The sequence below is a fragment of the Mesocricetus auratus genome, unplaced genomic scaffold, assembly GCF_017639785.1.
Source record: "Mesocricetus auratus isolate SY011 unplaced genomic scaffold, BCM_Maur_2.0 Super-Scaffold_100004, whole genome shotgun sequence".
Lineage (NCBI taxonomy): Eukaryota > Metazoa > Chordata > Mammalia > Rodentia > Cricetidae > Mesocricetus > Mesocricetus auratus.
The window spans coordinates 77,721,245-77,741,188 of NW_024429189.1; the positions used below are offsets into that span (position 1 = coordinate 77,721,245).

The window sequence follows — 19,944 nt, forward strand, 5'->3', positions numbered from 1 at the left end:
TTTTGTGAGTTGAAATAATTTTGGGCTAGCACACAAAAGTAGGTGTGGAGCATGACTCACTCAGGTTTTCATACCTGCCAAGAGGTAATCAGCAAGTTTCCAGAGTTCCTAATGCACCAGAGGATGCCACCCACCCACCTCCCCCCTCAAGAAATAAACAATTTCCTTTTTGCTACGGCTCCAGAGAATGAGCCTATCTCAAAATCTGACGAAGCAACCTATGAAAACTAGAGGGTTGGACTTTTTTTTTCAGACCTCAGTGAGGTGATATCCTATTGCTTACAGCAGAGAGGCAGGTCAGTCAGGTTCTTGGCTGCTCTATTACACAAGCAAGATACTGCCTGCCAGCCAGCAACCGGCTAGCCCCACCTAATTTTGTTTCTCTAGCATCTGCCTGTCTGTGTCCTGCCCAGTGCCTCACTGTCACACTTAACCCATCTGCTTTTTCTTGCTCCAAGGACTCATTCCAGCTAGGCCAACTTGATATTTTATTCCCCATCTGTAAACACCTGTTACTTCTGAAGGTAAGTGTGTGCATCTTGGCGTTAATTTTCTCCCTCTGTCTCTTTCTCTCCCTTTCTCTCTCTCTCTTTTCCTCTCTTTCCTTTATAAAGAGACTCACAGTGGCCTCAACCTTTGACAGAAAAATCAAGACAGCAGCTACAGAGACTGGTATAAACAGGCCATTGTTTCCTTAGTGAATTACTTTCTAAGTGGACATTCGCACTATTAAATGAGTTAACTTTAGGAAGCTAGTTGTTAACCAACTAAACCAGCATAAGAGTTCAGTGAAAATGTTATTTTAAAGGTGTGTCTCAAATACAGGGTTTGATCAAGTCTTAGCAAGCTACCAAAATCTTTAAAGTGGAACTGGTGGCAGGAAAACATATTTAGTAGCTTTAAAATATGTATTTAGGGTTAAAGTTTTATTTTTAAGTATAATATTATTCTTAGTTCTTTGAAAAATTATCTTTACATGTGATGAATTACAAGCTTCTATACATCTTTTTCAATGGTGTTCTTAACTAAAAGGTTGGAAACTGTACATTTCATTTTGTTATCTATCATGCTAAGGACACATATCTGGCATTCCCAGAAATTTCAGAAGGCTAAGTCACTCATGGAAGACTTTCTGTGGAATGGGGATTTAGACAGAGTTTGGGAGTGTCATTTTCAGCTTGAGGCCTTTTGTGCCCTTCTACAAAAGGATGATTTCCTGTTGGCCTACTTTCTCTTTGATTCGTAGAAGCTGTTTCTAAAGACAGTGAAAAGTGATAGAAGTCTAACCCCTCATGCTTTGCAATTTGGATCCAGAACATCTCTTTTGGAGACACATTCTTTCTAAGCTTTGTAGTCATCCAGCTATTTTTTCACAGTTGTGAAATTCATGACTGGGCTCCCAAGTTATTAGGCAGGATGTCATTCTCTTTATTTTTTTCTAGATTCATGTATATCTGAGTCTTTTAACAGAGTGATAGCAAAACCTTGGAGAATTTCTTTCAAGAAAAAAAACATTCATTCATTCATTTTTCCTACTTTCTCAAATAAAAGTGAAATGATAATTATAATGAAAGTTCTCAGGTACAAATAGAATTTCTGATCTCTCATGTTTCCAATCCCTTGTATAATGTGTTTTAGAACAAAAATTTCCTATATGCTTATTAATGTGGCTCTAGAGAATGTACTTAGTACCAAATTGCTAAAGCTACTTAGAATAACACTCAAATACTCAGGTTCTGCCTGGAATATTAGCTACATGGCTGGCTGAACTTTCATGACAAAACTAAATAAATAAACAAATCCATATCCATTGGGAAGCTAAGGTCTGTGACAAGAAACACTCAAAGCAATTGGGCAAATGTGGTGGTCTGTACCCCTCAGCTATTCATCACAGAGATACAACATTTATGGGATCGTCCAAATACTTGAACTGATGCTATTATATAAAATTCCTCTTCTGAATGAGTTGCCAACGAATACCATACATTCTCTTGCATGAATTTACAGCTAGACAGAGCCATGGTACCTCCTTATTCTGAAAGTATAAATAGTATGACTCAGTTACAAAGGGGAGATTTGGCAGAATGATGACATTGTACAATTAAGAGCAATCAAAATTGATCAGAAAAGGAGGGGTTGCCTCCATGAATGTTGTCTCCTCTCCAGGGGTTTCCAACCTCTCCGTGGAGAGATGTAGTAATAGGAAGGCATCTTTCAGTGCTAACACTAAAGAAACGGAATAGGTACTGTTCATTCTCCCTGTAGAAGAATTGTTTGAAATTGAAATTTATTTTTTTCAAATGACATTTCAAGTGTTGTTAAATAGAAACAGCAGTCAAAATTCAATTTCTAGACATTCAGACTCTCTACTTAAGGTATACGGATTGGCTCAGAATCCTGTTCTTTTTCTGTTCCACATATGACAATCCTATCCTTTGTTTTTAAAGTTTAGGATGATTACACATCTGTTTCTGTTACACTTCCTAAATTTCCTTAGATGTTATGCCCCTAGTATTACTCCCACCTGGTGCAGGAAGATGCAAAAACATAGGGGGTATGCTACTTAGTTACCCTGATTCATCTTTCAATTTATCACTTTCTTCCCACTCTACAGAACATCTCGCTGGTAGATGAGCTTAGGCAAACTCAAGCATGACATTCAGAATCTATCATAATTAATTTCAACTTAATATGTTACATTAAATGTTTGTAGCCTGTAAATGGGAAGAGGTTTAAAGAAAAAAAGGAAGGGGAAAAATGGGAATTTGACTCACTGTCCTTTGTAGGTTTTATATTGTCCTCACAGTATACATTGTTTAATTCAGCTGGGTCCAATTTAACCTGACTCACAATGTTCTTGCTTTTGCAAATGGTCACAGTTAAAGTTCTGAACAACAGATGGCTTAGATTGGGTCTTTCTTCTATTCTTTTCAGATGAGAGGTATGTAAGGCATATTATGTGGTTACCCTCGAAGCCAGAGAGGAGAAGCAAATTTACTGTCTGTCGCAAATGTCAGACTTATAGGCCTAAATCAGTCTTTGCAATGTCATGGCCACAGCTGTATTCATTTGTCAATTAACTTTACCTTGTGTTCAGACATTATATCTGTGCCTCTCTTCCTTCATTTTAAACCTGTTCCCAGGATGTAAGTCAGAGGTAGTGACAGTGCTTTGGCTTCTTTGGGGTATTGATACCCAAGGTTTTCATGTTACACTAAAAGTGAAGTGAAGGAATGGGAGAGGCCCTGGGTGGTTGAGTGTTACAGGCAAGGTGAAACTGGCACAATAAAGCTCACTTTGTTGGCCGGTGATATGGGGATTCCCATTACAAGGAGGGAGTGAAAGCTCCAGGCTACGTTGCTCATACAAAACTGAAAGCAACTTAGAACAACTAAGGACCTTTACCCTACCTTTGGTGATCATATTTTTTCAGGAGAAGAAAATAAGGAAAATTCCTTAAAAAAAGATGATGTAAACCAAGTGTCATAATAATAAGAGAGTGACCATGTACAATGCCTAAAGTAGAGCATAGGCAGCAGATCAAAAGAAAGACAACTAGGTGTGCTGTGATCTGCACAGCTTTCACCGGAGAAAAACACCTCTGAAATGTACATGTAGCTACACCAAGCTAAACTGCATATTAAATGTACCTACTACACAAGGCACTTACTAAATGGAATATTGACCAGCTATAGGTCTAGGGAAAATGAACTTATGTTTTATTCATGTGTATCATACAAGAAACTGTACATAAAGTTGTTGGAATATTTTATGCTAATATAAAAGTATACTCATCATGCTTGAGAAGCACTTAAGATAGATCAACCTGTGTTTGCAGTGCATTTTAGAATGCTTTAAACTCTTCAATTAGAAACTGTGTTTAAAATGATGGTGGGAAGGTCTGCACAGACAGCATGCACTAAGTTATATGCAGTGGTCTACAGAGTATGGACTGCGTGTCCATGCATTTAACCAAAGGCATTTCCACTGTCTATCATTTACATTTGTCAGGTATTCTAAGAATTTTAGGAGCACTTAAAGTATATAGGAGGTCAGAACTAGGCAATATGTCAGTACTTAATGCACACTACCTAAATGGCTTACCAGCTTCGCATGCTCTTGGGAAACTCTCAATACAGTTCCCTCCAGTTATTGAGAGACAACCCCACAAATTAACATTAACTCAAGTATGCCAAGATATATTCTATCCCCAAATTTGATTCACTAATATGAGGCCTTGAACACTTCATTTATTCCTCCACTTAATTATTTGTCGTTATAACTTGTTTACAGTTACAAATCTCTTTTCTGTCTGATTGCTTTGTAAGGATTCAAGAGAAAAATGTATAAAGTTTCTAAGTAGTGTATAACTAATAATAATTTTTGATTATGTTAATAATTTTAGGACTTAAACCACTTATATTGACTATCACCATAAAAGGAAATAAAATATAAGGAAATGGGATTACCACAAAATGTAAATAGTTCTGTAATTCCTGTCTGGAAACAGAGAAAGAGGAGCACACAAGAACCCTTTCAGTGAACAGCACCCTCTAATCACATGTGTCCACATACAATCTCTTGTATTTTAACAGAGAGTTGTGGCTGTTTTGAACTTTATATATGGGGGACTACACAATATGCCTGGATTTTTTAGGCTTTGCATTATGTTGATGACAATCATCCATACTGTTGCATGAAACCGTAAGATGCTAATTTTCATCATATGAATAGGCCAGGATTTATTGTTCAGTCTGTTATTGGTGGATTTCAGCCAGACAATCATAAGTAATGTGTCCATGAGTATTCCTGCATGCCTACCTTCTTTATATTTTAAGAAGACTTTTCTTAAGTGATTAGAACAGGGATGGAAGAAGTTACACCCCAGCGAAACCTTTGGAATGCAAAACCTCAGGCTGATTTTTAAAAGCTTTTGCTGAAGACAGTATATCACAATATGATGCAGATGTTTTTAACTGGAAACAGATCACTGAGTGGATGTTGAGTATAGTAAATGAAACCAAAGACGTATGGAGGCTCTCTAAGGCCTATTTAAAAAACAGCAATATTGCTAGTGAAAATTCAGGGAAAAACCTTGGAGAACTTCAGCAAGGGGGCTGAAGAGATGACTCAGTGGTTAAGTTCACTGACTGCTCTTCCAGTGAGTCTGGATTTGATTTTCAGAACCCACATGACAACTCACAACTGTCTGTGACTCTCTGTCACACATGATGCCCTCTTTTGACATCCATGGGTGCCTGCCATGCTTTTGCCACATATACATGCATTCAGGAAAACCCTCATGCACATAAAATAAAATAAATATTTAAAAACTTGCAGGCAACATAGAGCATAAAATTTAGCAATTGTAGGAAAAGCAAAACCTAGTTGAAGAGCATCGAATCAGTTCTCAGATTTTATTGTTTGAAGAGATTGCTTGACATGGAGTCTCATATAGTCTATGCTGACCTCGAACTATGTAGTCTAGAATTACCTTGTGCCTCTGATTCTGTCCTTCTTCCACATTCCTCCATACAGCTGGAATACAAGCGTGCCCCATCTTTCCAGGTTTGTGCAATGCTGGGACAGAATGTAGGCTTTTTGCATAGTAGGCAAGCACTCTAGCAGCTAAGCAGTGTTCTCAGTTCCAGGCTAATATTTTTTAAAAGTAAAAATTCAGCCAAACATACTTTATGATTTAGCATTTTGTTTGCCTCTTATGTTTGGTAATTTCTATAACTTGGCACTCTGATCCTCAGTTTCTTCTTTTACATTAAGAACATAACACAAGCTATTCTTGTCTTCAGATATCACTGTATCTAGTGCGATGATATCGTAAACTTTGTAATTCCTAAGACACTATAGCAGTGATTGTCAATGTTCTTAATGCTGAGACCATTTAATACAAATTCCTCATATTGTGGTTACCCCCACACATGGAGTTATTTTTGTTGCTACTTTATATCTGTAATTTTGTTAGTTATGAAATATAATGTAAAAATATCTGTCCTTTTGGATGGCATTAGTTCATCCTCAAGACAGGATCATTTGATCCCCAAAGGAGGTGTGACCCAAAGGTTGAGAATTGTTGCACATATATTGTGATATTTGGTTGACACCAAATAGAGGTTGGTGTATTATGTACTTACTTTTGACCAAATACTGTTCTGAATGCTTTTTTTCATATTCTATTTGATTTAGTTTCAAAACAATACTGTAAAACAGTTTAGTTACTTTTACAATAATATATTAACAACTTATAAATGGTGAAGATTCTATAGGTTATTTATGACAGAAACCAGAATTTTAATATAAACCTGCCCCAGGGAAAACCCTTATTGGGTACTTCAGTGGTAGGGAAATTCCATATTTAGCAGAATGGTGTGCTTGGGTTAGCGAGGTTCCCATCATCGCTTTATTACCTAATAGTGCCATAATCTATCTAGGTAAGATACCTAGGTATTTTACATCACATACCCTCAGCCATATTTCTTATTTATTATAGTACAGCTGCTATTTCAACTTCAATGTAAATATGAATAAAATGTACTCAAGATAATGGAAAGACTTCCTTTTCCTTCCTTGATCTGAGAGTGGAACATTTAGTGTCTGATCAGGGGAGTCATTTTCATAGTCAGAATTCAAAATAACATCTCTGTAAAGACTGTATTTTCTTAAATAGTTTGATGAAAGCAGACCAATTCAGTATGTCTTATATTTACAACATTTAAACAATTACTTTGCAGCCTATATATATATACATATATATGTATATATAAGTAAATATATTTTCTAGTAGTTTCAGTGTTGCTAAACACTGAACTGAACTCCTTGAACCTAGTGACAGAGATGGAGGAGTGATGAGCAAAGGGGTCAAGACCATGATGGTGAAATCCACAAAGACAGCTGACCAGATAAGGGGGAGCTCTTGAATCCCAGGCTGATGGCTGAGAGCCCAATAGGGGACTGATCCAGACTCCATGAATATAGTGCCAGTGAGGAGGCCACAGAAATCACTGGAGCCTTGGGTAGTAGATCAGTGTTTACCATGGTGTATGAATGATCTTTGGGAGCCCGTTCCAAATAGAGGGATGCTCTCTCAGCCTGGACACATGGGGAAGGGCCTAGGTCCTTCCTTGGATAAAATGACAGACTTTGGAGATCCCCCAAGGAGGGCCTCACCCTCCCTGGGGAATGATGTGGGGATTGGGTGGGGGGCTGGGAGAGAGGGTAGAGGGACAAGAGAGAAAGGGTGGGAGAGGGAGCTGGGATTGACATGTGAAGCATTCATGTTTCTAATTTAAATAAAAACATGTATTGAGAAAAAAGAGAAAGAATTTAGTGGCACTGGTTTAAATCCATAAGTCATTCAAAATAACCCATTTTATAATAAATACATTGTCCTCTCAGTATTGTGTTTCTGGATTTTTTCCCTTTAGTAATGAAGATACATGGAAAAACTCAGAATGTGCTTAATAATTTAAATGGCTGTTACTTTCTTTCAGATTCCTCAAACTAAAACCAATACCAAAGAAGGCTACCATGTTGACCTTAGCCAAAATTGCATTTTTTTCAAGTCTGTTCATTTCATTATCATTTGGAAGACCTGAGAAACAAAATCCAGGAAGAAATGTAACTCAGTACACCATAGAAGATTTGAAAACAATTGGAAACAAATCCAGTCCTTTGAATAGGAGCTCAAATGTGACTTTGGAGAATAAAAGTAGTAACATCTCCAAACCCATACTGACAAATACCTCTCATTTGGATCTAACCACAGCCTATGAACCGGTAAATTTCACCAGTAACTGGCTAACAACTAGTTCTACTGAAGGTCCAAGACCCACCTCCAAATATTCTGCTCCTCCTTTGGCTCATGACTTTGTTTCCAAGTCACCTTTAAACTCATCTACAGCAGATGTAGATCCTTTACAGGTCTCAGGACATTACTATCCTATAGATCCCACATCACCAGAAAACTTTACTTGGTCTCTGGACAATGACACCATGAACATTCCTGATAATATTTCCAGTACCGTCAGCATCCTTCCTCTGCCTCCAATAACGACACCTGTGACCCCTTTGACAAGTGAACCTACTGGATGGCTTGACACAAACAATGATGACTTCGCGGGTTTTACACCATATCAAGAAAAAACAACTTTACAGCCTACCGTAAAATTCACTAATAATTCAAAACTTTTTTCCGATTCATCAGACCCTCCAAAAGGTACATAAAAATAGATTTAATTTTTAGGTATCTAAGGTTGAATTTTTAGAGAAGTCTAGAGTGCCATTCTAGGGAAATTCAGGCAATTACAGTGGTGTGGGGAGGAAACAGCAGAAATTGTGAAGCGGTTCTAGGACTTAATTGAGCACATGGTAGTTATTAGCAGGGGGGAGCATGAAGAGAGATGGAACAAAGGTGATGATGTTAAGTGAAAATGCTACCTGAGGCATCAGGTAACAGTTTCCATTACTCTTTTTAGACTATCTGAACTTCGGGTGCTTTCATGAATATTCTACACATGGGCATTGAAACTTTGAAAAACTGAACAAAATGAGTGATTCTATACATTATCTGACCCTACACAGTCACTGTGGGACAATAACAGAGCAGTGACATTTCAAGAATTACTTAAACAAGTTTACCACAAGGAAAACATCCTTACCTTTTAGTTTAGCATCTACTGAGAACCATACAAATATAATCTTTTGAACCACAGCATTATTACATAGATATTTATATGATTTCCCTAGGAACTTAGTCAAATTTAAAAACATAAAGTAGGAAAGATATCAGAGGCTGTATAATGAATTCATTATACTTAATTTCCTTCAAGACTAGCTGTATGCTTGGATTCCTGAAGTGATTTTATTATTTTCAGTAAGGACTTCTTTTTTTTAAAAATGAAATTGGTGCCATCTGATAGATTTTCTTAGAGGCTAAATAAATTATAATAAATAAACATATAATAGGATTGGCATTTCTAAGCTGTTGTCTGCATATGAGAAATGCTTTAATGTCTAAAATCTAGGTTTTTTTTTTTTGGTTTTACGAGACAGGGTTTCTCTGTTTTGGAGGCTGTCGGTCCAGCCTGGCCTCGAACTCACAGAGATCCACCTGCCTCTGCCTCCCGAGTGCTGGGATTAAAGGCGTGCGCCACCAACCCCCGGCTTTAAAATCTAGGTTTTTAATAATAACATGAGAGCAATATATATAATGTGTGTTCATATGCTATCATGTTTTAATTTTTATAATGTTTTATGTTATAACTTTAACATATCCTATCATTCATGGACACTCTTGTATCTCTAAGGAGAATATTTAAAATGTTGTTTTCTGTCTAAAATCAGTAAGTATGTATTGTGAATACTGAGCACTGACCCATACCATAGCTCTTTAATCAGAATCCTTAACTTCATAAAATAATTTTTAAGGTCTGTCTCCTCTGCTTCATCTATGTAGTGCTTTTCAGGTCTTGATGGTGTTGGTTCCCCAGATTCTGGTGGAGTCATGTTGGTCTTTGCTTTTTTATAGTAACAATCTTTTTTATTTTGTATTCCAAATGTGTTAATTTTTTTAGGAGCACAATTGAGTGTGTAGCCTAAGAATAGCTTCATTTGGTATCTAGAGGTTCATTTGGTATCTAAAGACTAGGGAACAGTAGGGAAAATTAATGATTACATAATTTTTAAGTCAGTTATTCCACTGAAGGGTAAAATACAGTACAATTTAGTTTCTTGATACCTGAGCTGAGGTACAAGCAGGCATTGCAAACATCTTGCTATTATCTTTTGTTTGCTTTATTTACTTGGTTTGTAAATATTTTATACCAAGGTAGATTGCTTTTTCTTTTAGTATTTAGAATTTGGGGATGTGTCACATATTGTTTGATGTATTTATGTATATATATGTATATGTATATACACATGTGTACATATAAATATACATATATATGGATACGTATATATGCACATATATAAAATGATTATTATACTAAGTCAAAATTGATTTGAACTTTAAATTTCCTCATAGATTCAGGGTTTATAAAAAGCTTAATGAATAAAATATTAATTACCTAAATTAGACCTTCTTTGAAATAAGGCATGTCAGTAATGTTGGTAATAATAAGTAATAAGACGGTTATAAATCACAAACTTGAAAGTATTTCAAAGAAAGTAAAAATGTAGATGCAAAATTTATAATGAATTATTTTTAGCACTATATCACAAACACTAAGTATACGATAAAACACCACACAGAGACACACTGTCACCATTATCTAATAAAAACACACACAGTGACACACTATTACCATTATCTAATTGGTAAGACATATCAAATCTTTATATATTGTCTCTTTGAATCTGTATTTTCCTTGTTGAATAATTATTTTTCTACTTCTGAAATGTAACTTTTGTTTTTTTTCTTCTAGGGAGTAAGAATACAGGAATAATATTTGGAGCCATTCTAGGGGGAATTCTGGGTGCTTCCCTGCTTAGCCTTGTTGGCTATTTATTGTGTGGACAGCGGAAAACAGATTCATTTTCCCATCGGCGACTTTATGATGACAGAAATGACCCAGGTAAAAACTGTTTTCAGACAATCACCTGTGCACAGTGGTTTTAGTTAAGTGCCAATGCACTACCTATGAAGGAGTCAGGGTGTTGTATGGCAGAGACAGACAAGATTCATTTGAAGCCATCTCCTTCACCAAAAACACAACAATTAATAATAATATTAATAATGATAATAATATGCATTGTTTGTGTGTAACATTTTAAAAACACTTGGAATTTTTGCTCATTGTATGAAAACTGGTTTTAAATATTGTTTCCAGAATCCAAACATATTACTGAAGACAGTGATATGAAATTCTAAAAATGTGGCTCTGAAATTTGTATGTAAACAGAACTAGAAAAAATATCATCCCTTAGTAAGTTATAACCGAACCTGAAAAAAAAGTATAAGTTACTTGATCAACCATCATCAGAAAAGAATCTTCTTGTATCATATGGGAACAAATAGAACCCATAGGAAGATATGCAGAGAGTGAGACATTTTGGAATGCTCACCCATAGTGGAATGTCTCTATCAAATCCTTGCCCTCAATGCTAAGGGATCCCTATGGAAGAGGTGGGGGAAAGTAAGAGCCAGAGAAGACAGAGAACACCCCAAACAATGTCCTCTATATCAACATGATCAGAGCTCATAGGAATTCACAGAGACTGAGGCAGCATGTACAGGGTCTGTATGAGTCTGCACGAGGCCCTGTGTGTATTTTATGGCTTCCAGTTTAATGTTTTTTAAGAAATTACTGAGTATGAGAACAAGTAGGTCTCTGGCTATTGTGCCTTATCTTGGGCTCTTTTTCTGTTTGTTTTTTTGGTCTAATTCCAATATGTTAGTCTTTATGTTATCTTATTATATTTTATGTTATTATTACCCCTTACAAAGAAAACAATTAATTAATTAATAATAATTAATTAATTATTCTCAAATAATTAATTAATAATAATAATAATAGCAAAATCCCCAGAAAACAGAAATTTGACTCTAAAACATTGTGTCTGAAAGCTGCATATGTACAGAAATAAAGATATTATACATTAATTTATAGTTTTCTCACCCATATAATGTTTATCTTAAGCCAACAAGGCTGTAGAGATTGTTTAATGGTTGAAATAGTTGCTGCGTAAGCATAACAACCAGAGTTCAGATCCCTAGAACCCATGGAAACTTTTGATAAGTGATTCTGTAGTTTCAGCACTTATAAGGTAGCGATGGGCGTTCCCTAAACAAGTTGACTAGTGAGCCTAGTCTTACTGAGAAGATCTGAGTTCAACTGAGAGACCATGTCTCCATGTATGAGGTGCAGATCCTTTGTAGAAACTCCTGACATTGGCTTACAGTCTCCACATTCATACGTGTACACATGTAAACATGCATAACCACACACACACACACACACACACATTCATTCACACAAGTACATGGCATTTAAAAGACAGTAATAATATCTGTAATTAATATAAATAGATATACTAAATAAAACAGAGTGTTTGATATATATCATTCAAACCAAAGGTAAATAAAATCACTATAGACATTTGACTCTTCTCTCTCATGCTTTAAGAGAAGGTCTGTTTTCTATCATGTACAAGGATTTCTGCCACTATTGCAAATAGTTACCTGACTCAAATGAGTCCAATGGTGCAGTCCTATTGAATTTTCATGAGTTCAGTTCATCATCGATATATTACACACATTCAAAATCAACTCCATTAACTGTAAATTCAGGATAATTCTGTTTGTGGGTTTCTACTAATCCATATAAAAGAGTGACATGATCCACAGTTCAACAGAGGATTTTTAAGTTCCAAATACATGTTTTTTAATTAGAATCTTGTCTTATGTACATAATATAAAAATTCATTCTGTCAGGTTTTACATTCTAAGTAGCTGCGATTGATGACTAGAGGAGCAACGAGTCAACTAAGAGAACTTTTTGGATCTCCTCCATACAGTTTAGCAGACCTGTTGACGACTCAGAGATCCCAGGAGGCTAGTGTGTAAGCAGTTGACTTAATAAAGAGTCAGGTAATATAATACTTAGGAATAATTAGATCATTAGTTTAATGAGTAATTAGTCCCACTTGTAGTACTTGAAGATGCCCAGTAAATGCCAGGTTTTCTCCAGAAAATGTACTCAAGCTCATTAAGAAGGTATTTCACTTTGCTAAAAATGAAACAAAAATCTCCTGATTTATATATCACAGTGTCTTGAGTGATACTTGGATCTATCAGATCAGAAGGAAGCATACTTTCATAAATTTCTTTCTTCCTTTCACAGGGCTGACTATCAAGGCACTATAATAATCAGTATGATGTTTTTTTTGAAAAAAATAATTTTGGTACCAGAGATTGAAACCACAAAATTTAAAGTCAGTTAGTTATATTTATATTTTCATGTATAAGGTATTGGTGTACTTTGTTGATATGCTTTTCTTATTTTCTTAATTTTGTGTCAATTTAGAATTTTAGAAACGCCACTGCTTTCTTATTCATAGAAATAAGTGTGGCATGCAAAAATCTACTTGTCTGAGAAGTTCACATGGAACAGTATGATAATGTAATCAGGCGACTGAGCACTCATCACTGAGAATATTACATAAAAGCATTCTGTTGATTTCACTGTTTTTTTCAGTTCTGCGATTAGACAATGCACCAGAACCTTATGATGTCAATTTTGGAAATTCTAGTTATTACAACTCAGCTGTGAGTGATTCATCCATGCCAGAAGGTGGAGAAAGCGTGCAAGATGGCATTCCCATGGATGATATACCTCCACTTCGAACCTCAATATAAAACTAGAAGGATGGCTGCTTAGGACAAGAGTTCATCATCATCTTGACGTTTGTGTAAATTCACCTTTCAAGAGGTTCTGCGAGATCATTGCTGTGCCACCTGCACAGGGAGCGCTGCAAAAGCAGAAGGTGTGCAGCAGAAACAGAGCAGATCCGTCACCTGAAAGCTTTCTTTCCTTACAGTCTTCAGCTGGGCTGAAATGTGTTTTATATAATCATGCTTTGTATTTTGGTTTGTTTCTCTGGGAAACGTTTGTGGAATAAGGCAAAATTAATACACATCACCATGGTAGCACTGACTGATAACTTAATAATAACCATTCTTCACACAAAATCTGAGGACCAAAGCCATATTTTATGTTTAAACAAGAAACTGGAGTTAACTCTTCACTCCTTTTCTCTGTAATCCAGGATCACAAATCAAGCATTTTTGGGGGGGGCATAATTTGGATGGTAATTTTTTGTTTGTTTATTTCTAAGCCAGAAATATGATATGGCAGAGTTTTTGATCGTGAGAAATTAAGACAATAATAATGAAAACTTGTCACATTCTAATACATTTCACTTTTTACAATAGCGCGTGTCTGCGTGCACATGCAACACACACACACACACACACACACACACACACACACACACACACATGCACAAGTCTTTTCGCTTGGCCAGTTGACAATGAATGCATTCATCAGGACCAGCAAGAAAACTGACTCTATCCAGGAAAATGATACTCTCCCTTAAAGTCCTCAAAGTCCTTACAGCAATTCCAACTTGCACATCAGGTACACATCAGGTTTCAGTTAATTAGGTACCTTAGAATATCAATGAGAAACGTGAGGGAAAGGTTAAAAATATACTTCTACTTAATTAGTATGGATTTTACTTGCTGGCTAGAAATAGAATTTGCAACACATTACATTTTGTTCAATCATATATCTATCTGTACGTCCCTCTAAAGGTATGAAGCACAGGGCAAAACAAGTAAAAGCCAGGCAGTGGTGGCACATGCCTTTAATCCCAAAACTTGGGAGGCAGAGGCAGGTGGATCTTAGTGAGTTCGAGGTCAGCCTGGTCTACAAAGCTACACAGAGTAACCCTGTCTCGAAAAACATAACAACAACAACAACAAACAAGTAAAATCATCAAGCAAACTCATCACCACTTCTTGTACCAGTAATAATACAAGAGGCCTAATTTTGGTTTTAGTTTGCTTTTGGTCAACACCCATCTTTGATAGTCTAAGCCTAAGAGACTAAAGGATTAAATAAGAGTTAAATCCCAATAAATAAATGTATGAAGAGGGAAAACAAATAAGTACTGTCTTAGAGATTTCATTGTTGAATCCGTACATGGTATGAATGGCACTTGCATGTGGGGTGTGTGTGTGTGTGTGTGTGTATTCATGTGTGCATGCACACTTGAGGGTACACATATGTATGTAGCACAGAAATATAGTTAGAAAGTCAGAGTTGAAAAATTAGTAATGAAAAGAAATACTTACCCCATATTGCCATAAAAATAGCAAAGAAGACTGTCCCTCCATTATCAAACAAATATGTTACCTTAATAGAAAAAAATAGAAACATTAATCATACTAATTATTGATTATACTAAAATAGAAGATATTGTTTGTATTAGGTACCATAATTTCTCTCCAGATTCTATCACAACATTGTATAGTCTATTAATCTATTGACTTGGAATCTTCATTGGTCCTCTGATAATTTATGTAATTTCTTCATGGGAAGAGATGAGGAAACAACAGATTTTCCTTCTGTCTTCCCTCTGATCCTTTTGTACCCTAACTTCATTCTGGCTTTTAAGTGTTTCTGGATCCCCAAAGAAATCACTTTACACCATAGTCAAACATATTCATACTGTGAAATGCAAAATGTTAGTGTAATTAAAAGAATTATAATTTTTCTTTCTGTCAGCAAAAGTTTCCAGAATGGGGAAGTTACACAACAAAGAAAAGAAGTATTGAGCAAGCTTCTTCTACCGAATGCTGTCATGGTGCTACTCTTGTTCATGTTTTCCAAAGTGTGCCATGGCTGCAGTATTGATTTACTTCATGTAAAGAGTTTCATCTTAAGCCGTTTTAAGAAGTTTTATTCATAAATCATCAAGCACATTTTAATTAGCTATTATCTGATATAATTAGCTGTTACCTGATATAAAGTTTGATAAAGGATGTAAATTATTCAATGTTATAGAATATAATTTTCAGAATTGCAAGGACTGATGATTTTAATAAAATTCATATGTAGTAAAGTCTGATTTGCTAGTGTTTCTTTAATTTACACAACACTTTTGTCAGAAATTAGTTAAAGTAAAAATTTGACATGTAAATAAATATCACTGAAAAAACAGCAGTCCTCTGAATATATATGGGGGATACATTGCAAAGTACTTCAGAACTTCTGACTGTGCTAAACCCTGTTTGATATAGTTTAATATATAAGTCTGTCACATAAAAGATTAACTATAGTAGCCAAATATAGGATGGAACAAATAAATCTATATACAGTAAATCAGTTGTGAATGTGGACAAAAATCTTTATAATACTATACTCACCCTACTTGTAGAAACGATGTGAGAGGAAATCTACATGTTCAGATGAAGGAAGGTGAGTGAAGGGGGCATTTTGAGGTTGCATAACACTACCATGCAAGAGTTACTTGACTACAAATACTCTGATACTAAAAACATAGCTCTTACCCAAGGGCTTCTATATAGCTAGCAGATGGGTAGCATATACTACAAGGATATGCAAAGAGATGATTCATGTGCAAGGTAGAGTCCAAAACCTATGAATAATTTAATACCGGATTTTTATTTAAATTTGCAAAGTTCAGTTTACCAGGGGTAAATAAGATCACAGAAAATGAAACTGCCAATAAGGAAGGCAATTGTATAGAGGAAAATGAGAGTATTATCGCCCAAAGAAGATTAGGCAAATTATGGGTTAAATGACAGTCTTATAAGAGAAGTTGGGGTAGAATGGTATCTCCCTTGTTCAGTCTATAGACAAGACTGTTCCTAATGAGGACATTACAATAGTACTGATTTATATTTCAATTGTAGTCATTTAAAAACATTATGAATGATGCTTAGCTTGGTGACAGTGGGTTTGTCTAGAATGTACATGAAAGGGTCTTATCCTGCCGCACAGCACAAAAAAGAAACACCAAAGAGAAGCCTTGGGGACTGGGTATGAGTACAAAGTATTCTTTGTGGTTCTAAAATTTTATTTTGGTTAAAGCTGGAGATTTCTAAAAATATTATGTGTTGCTTTTCAGAATCATCATTATGGAGAGCAGAGACAAGTATCATAGAAAAATTCCCCCACAGAGCTCATAAAATTACATGCAGCAGGGGAAGCTAGCCTCTTTGTTTCCTGGGGCACCCAGCAGAGAGACCTGAGCTATCTTAACAGTTGAACAGCTGTCAGTTTCTCTCTTTAAACAAACAGTACAGGAACAGCCTCTCAGAGTGCTACTGAGACTTTACATATGAGGACTTAAAGGTCACCAAGAAATAAGGGTTCCCCCTGCTTCAGAAACAGCCATGCTTTTAGAAAACTGGAAGTAAAAGGCCATAGTTAACAACAACAACAACAAAAACAAAAACATGCTTTGTGGATGAGATTGCTTGTAGTTTATTCAGTGTTCCCTTTTAAAGTGGTTTCCACTATCTCTTAATAAGTTCACTAATAAACCTTTTAGGCATGTTTAAGCTCAAACTTGGTAATTAACATTTTAGAAACATAATATCAATTAAAGTGGGTATATGTAACATTTATATAATGCGTATTTTAATTGTGGATTATATACATGTAACAGAAGGTAGAACTAAAATGAGAACCAAGGAAGACTTCAAAATGTGAAGGAGTGTAATGATGTTAAAATAATTTTGTTAGATTTACAACTTGTTTACACATGAAAGGTATCATGATATTGGAGATCACAGAGATAAGCAAGTAGCCTGTGTGTATAATCCAGTTACTAATTACTTTATGATACTGACAGAAAAACTGCTGCATTAAAATGGGGAATACAGAGAGAGGTAAATTGAACACACTGTGGTTGTTGGAAGATTAGACCTGAGGTAATTCACATTTTCAATGACTTGTTTTATTCAAAAATAGCTTGCATTTGTGACTAAACAGATATATGAACAACAATTTAATTTTACATTGTTGGTGAGCAGAGGGTAGTGTAAGAAGGGAGGGGGTACTGTACTGGCCCAACAGTACCAATTCTTCATGGTGGTTGAAAGGTGATTTTGCCTGAGCATGGTAAGTCATTGATGAATGCTACTATTGTTTAAGGACATAATCTTCCTGTGACATTGGAAACTTGAGTTTGTGTCTTGTCTACTCTGGCTAGTGGATTTCCTCTAACACTTCTTACAATTTTGGAACTGCATGATGTCCAGATAGTGACATACTCACAAGGTCTCATCTACAGTAAATTAGCAGGGATCTCCTGTACTAATCTAGTCCTGTAGGCCAGGCTGTCAGTGTTGGCATGCTCCTAAGGGGATTGAAATTTACTCTGGGATGCAATTATTTCTCACTTTTTAATCTTTAACTTTTGAGTAGCAGAGATAATGCATAATGGCCTATATACATTATATCCAGATGCAATGTACACCAAATGTGTAAACTTTGGTTTAGTGATCACTAGCTTGGTATTGGCACAAAAATAGACAGGTTGACCAATGGAGTTGAATTGAAAGCGCTGAGATTAATCCACAAACCTAAAAGCAAAGTAGCCAACTGAAGGAAATGTTTATATATGGTAAAAATAATTTTTACATTCAAACACATATGCATTTTAAAGTAAGATATGGTAGTATTTAGTTTCTTCTCCATGGTCTCAGGAATTGATGGATTCCTTATGGAACTCAAATGACAAGTTACTTTGTCTTGTGAGTAGTGATAGAAATCTAGACTTCTTAGCACATAAAATAATGACTCATTGCTTCCATTAAATATATAATAATAATAATATTTACAGTTATAAAGCAAGAAGTTATAAGTAATTTATATAGAGAAATGCAGCACCTTAAAAACTTCATACTTTTTTCTTGTATTGTTTCATGAGGCAATATTTTCCAGTACTTCCTTGTGAATTTTCAAATAAGTCCTGAACTATTTACGTCTTTATGTGTATCGTCCTTATTCATATTGACTTTTTGCAAAAGTCCCATAGATTTAAAATTTTTTGGACAGATTCTCTGCTTTTTAACTCCAACACATACAAATATTTTTATCTTTAGTGTTCGTGACTTGCCATTTTTGGATCTTTCAAAGAAAATTTATAAGTACAAAGTAACATATATCTAAACCTTTGTTATCCCTAAGCTATCAATTTTGGAACATCATGGCAGTTCATAAGTTTATTAACGCAGTGACTTGTATATAAGCCTACCTATCTAACTAACTGTCTTTATTATATCTATTCTGTATCATTTATATGTGCTATGTCGGAATTATTTAAAAGTGATATGAAAATACAGCTACAAAACAGGATAGTCATATCAAGGTCTGTATCATCTTCGTTGGACCTTCTCAGAGAACTCAAAAGTTTGAAATACTAATTATTCAAGACAAAATTTCAGAAGCTAACTTTATAAATTTTTGATTTGTGATGAAGTGATTAACTATTGATATTACATTGAACCTTGTGAAAATTAATTATTATAGGAAACTCTACTTCAAGACAAGATAGACCAACAAGAATCAATTTTACACCTATGTTAGAAACAACCAAAACGGTACAAAGTAGCTATAGCAACAGGAGAGGTAGGAAAGAAATAAAGCATCATCATTACTTGAGACTACTGTCCTAAAAGAGCTCCAGGCATATAAGGTACTATTGGATTGAAAATAATTCACTTAAGTAATCTGGTGATAACTGCATTAAGTGAGCATGTATATAAGGAAACTATACAAGGTAAAAGACAGCACCAAGAATGAACCAGCGTTCCCCAAGCACATACTTCCATCAGACGTTCTAGAACTCCTCATTACTTCTAATACCTTAGCAGAGTACACAGGAAGGTCTTTCTTTTCTTGTAGAACAGTTTATATCTAGACAGAGCACAGCAGCAATTCAAATAGAATATTTTGAAAGCAAAAAGGTCCCTTCTAGACATTAAATGATTTTCAAGTAACTAAACCATGATTACATACTTATAGTCATCTACCAGAGTCATTGCAATTACAAAGATAGACACACTGAGGCTAGATGACTGTGAGAAACAACTCTGGGACATGACTGCAAAAGACATGGTGTATACTATAGTTTAACCATTTTGGATAATGGTTGTTCAGCCCTTTGTTAAAAGGTCATTATGTACATATTTTGATTACTTTTAAGATAACAGGTGAAAATGTAGTCTGGTTCTTATGTTTTGAGTTGGGGACTTTGAGAAGTGATTAGGATTGTACAAGTAATCAGAGGAGTCCAGTCCTTATGAAAGAATTCTTGATTTTTATAAAAATGAGAATGACCAAACACAATCTCACCTTGTGTCTCCCCTTTGCATTACACTGGGTCTCTGTC

At 35.4% G+C, this 19,944-nt stretch overlaps 2 protein-coding genes across 8 annotated transcripts in view; one reads left to right on the plus strand and one right to left on the minus strand.

The window, feature by feature from the left end:
* The window catches only part of Ano3 (anoctamin 3), a 263,776-nt gene that overhangs the window by 61,097 nt on the left and 182,735 nt on the right, over nucleotides 1-19,944 (minus strand). For all 6 annotated transcript variants that reach the window (XM_040745992.1, XM_040745994.1, XM_040745993.1 and 3 more), the window contains one exon: nucleotides 14,873-14,933. In XM_040745992.1, coding sequence (XP_040601926.1) covers nucleotides 14,873-14,933 — 61 coding nt within the window. The remainder of the gene's footprint in view (nucleotides 1-14,872; nucleotides 14,934-19,944) is intronic.
* On the plus strand, nucleotides 192-15,818 carry Muc15 (mucin 15, cell surface associated). 2 transcript variants are annotated; one of them, XM_040746000.1, is made up of 4 exons: nucleotides 192-524; nucleotides 7,506-8,230; nucleotides 10,440-10,589; nucleotides 13,267-15,818. In XM_040746000.1, exons 2-4 carry the CDS (start codon nucleotides 7,543-7,545, stop codon nucleotides 13,284-13,286), a joined length of 858 nt encoding a protein of 285 aa, XP_040601934.1. In that variant the 5' UTR covers nucleotides 192-524; nucleotides 7,506-7,542; the 3' UTR covers nucleotides 13,287-15,818. The 2 variants fall into 2 exon arrangements, with proteins under 2 accessions (XP_040601934.1, XP_040601933.1); XM_040745999.1 differs by having other exon boundaries at nucleotides 194-524; nucleotides 13,212-15,817.

What these genes read in the sequence shown, in the direction of transcription:
- Muc15 (XM_040745999.1), top strand. Translation starts at nt 7,543, where the DNA reads ATGTTGACCTTAGCCAAAATTGCATTTTTTTCAAGTCTGTTCATTTCA. An exon ending in TTCATCAGACCCTCCAAAAG is followed by an intron (nt 8,231 to 10,439) that starts GTACATAAAAAT and finishes TTTTTCTTCTAG; the next exon opens with GGAGTAAGAATACAGGAATA. An exon ending in TGATGACAGAAATGACCCAG is followed by an intron (nt 10,590 to 13,211) that starts GTAAAAACTGTT and finishes TGTTTTTTTCAG; the next exon opens with TTCTGCGATTAGACAATGCA.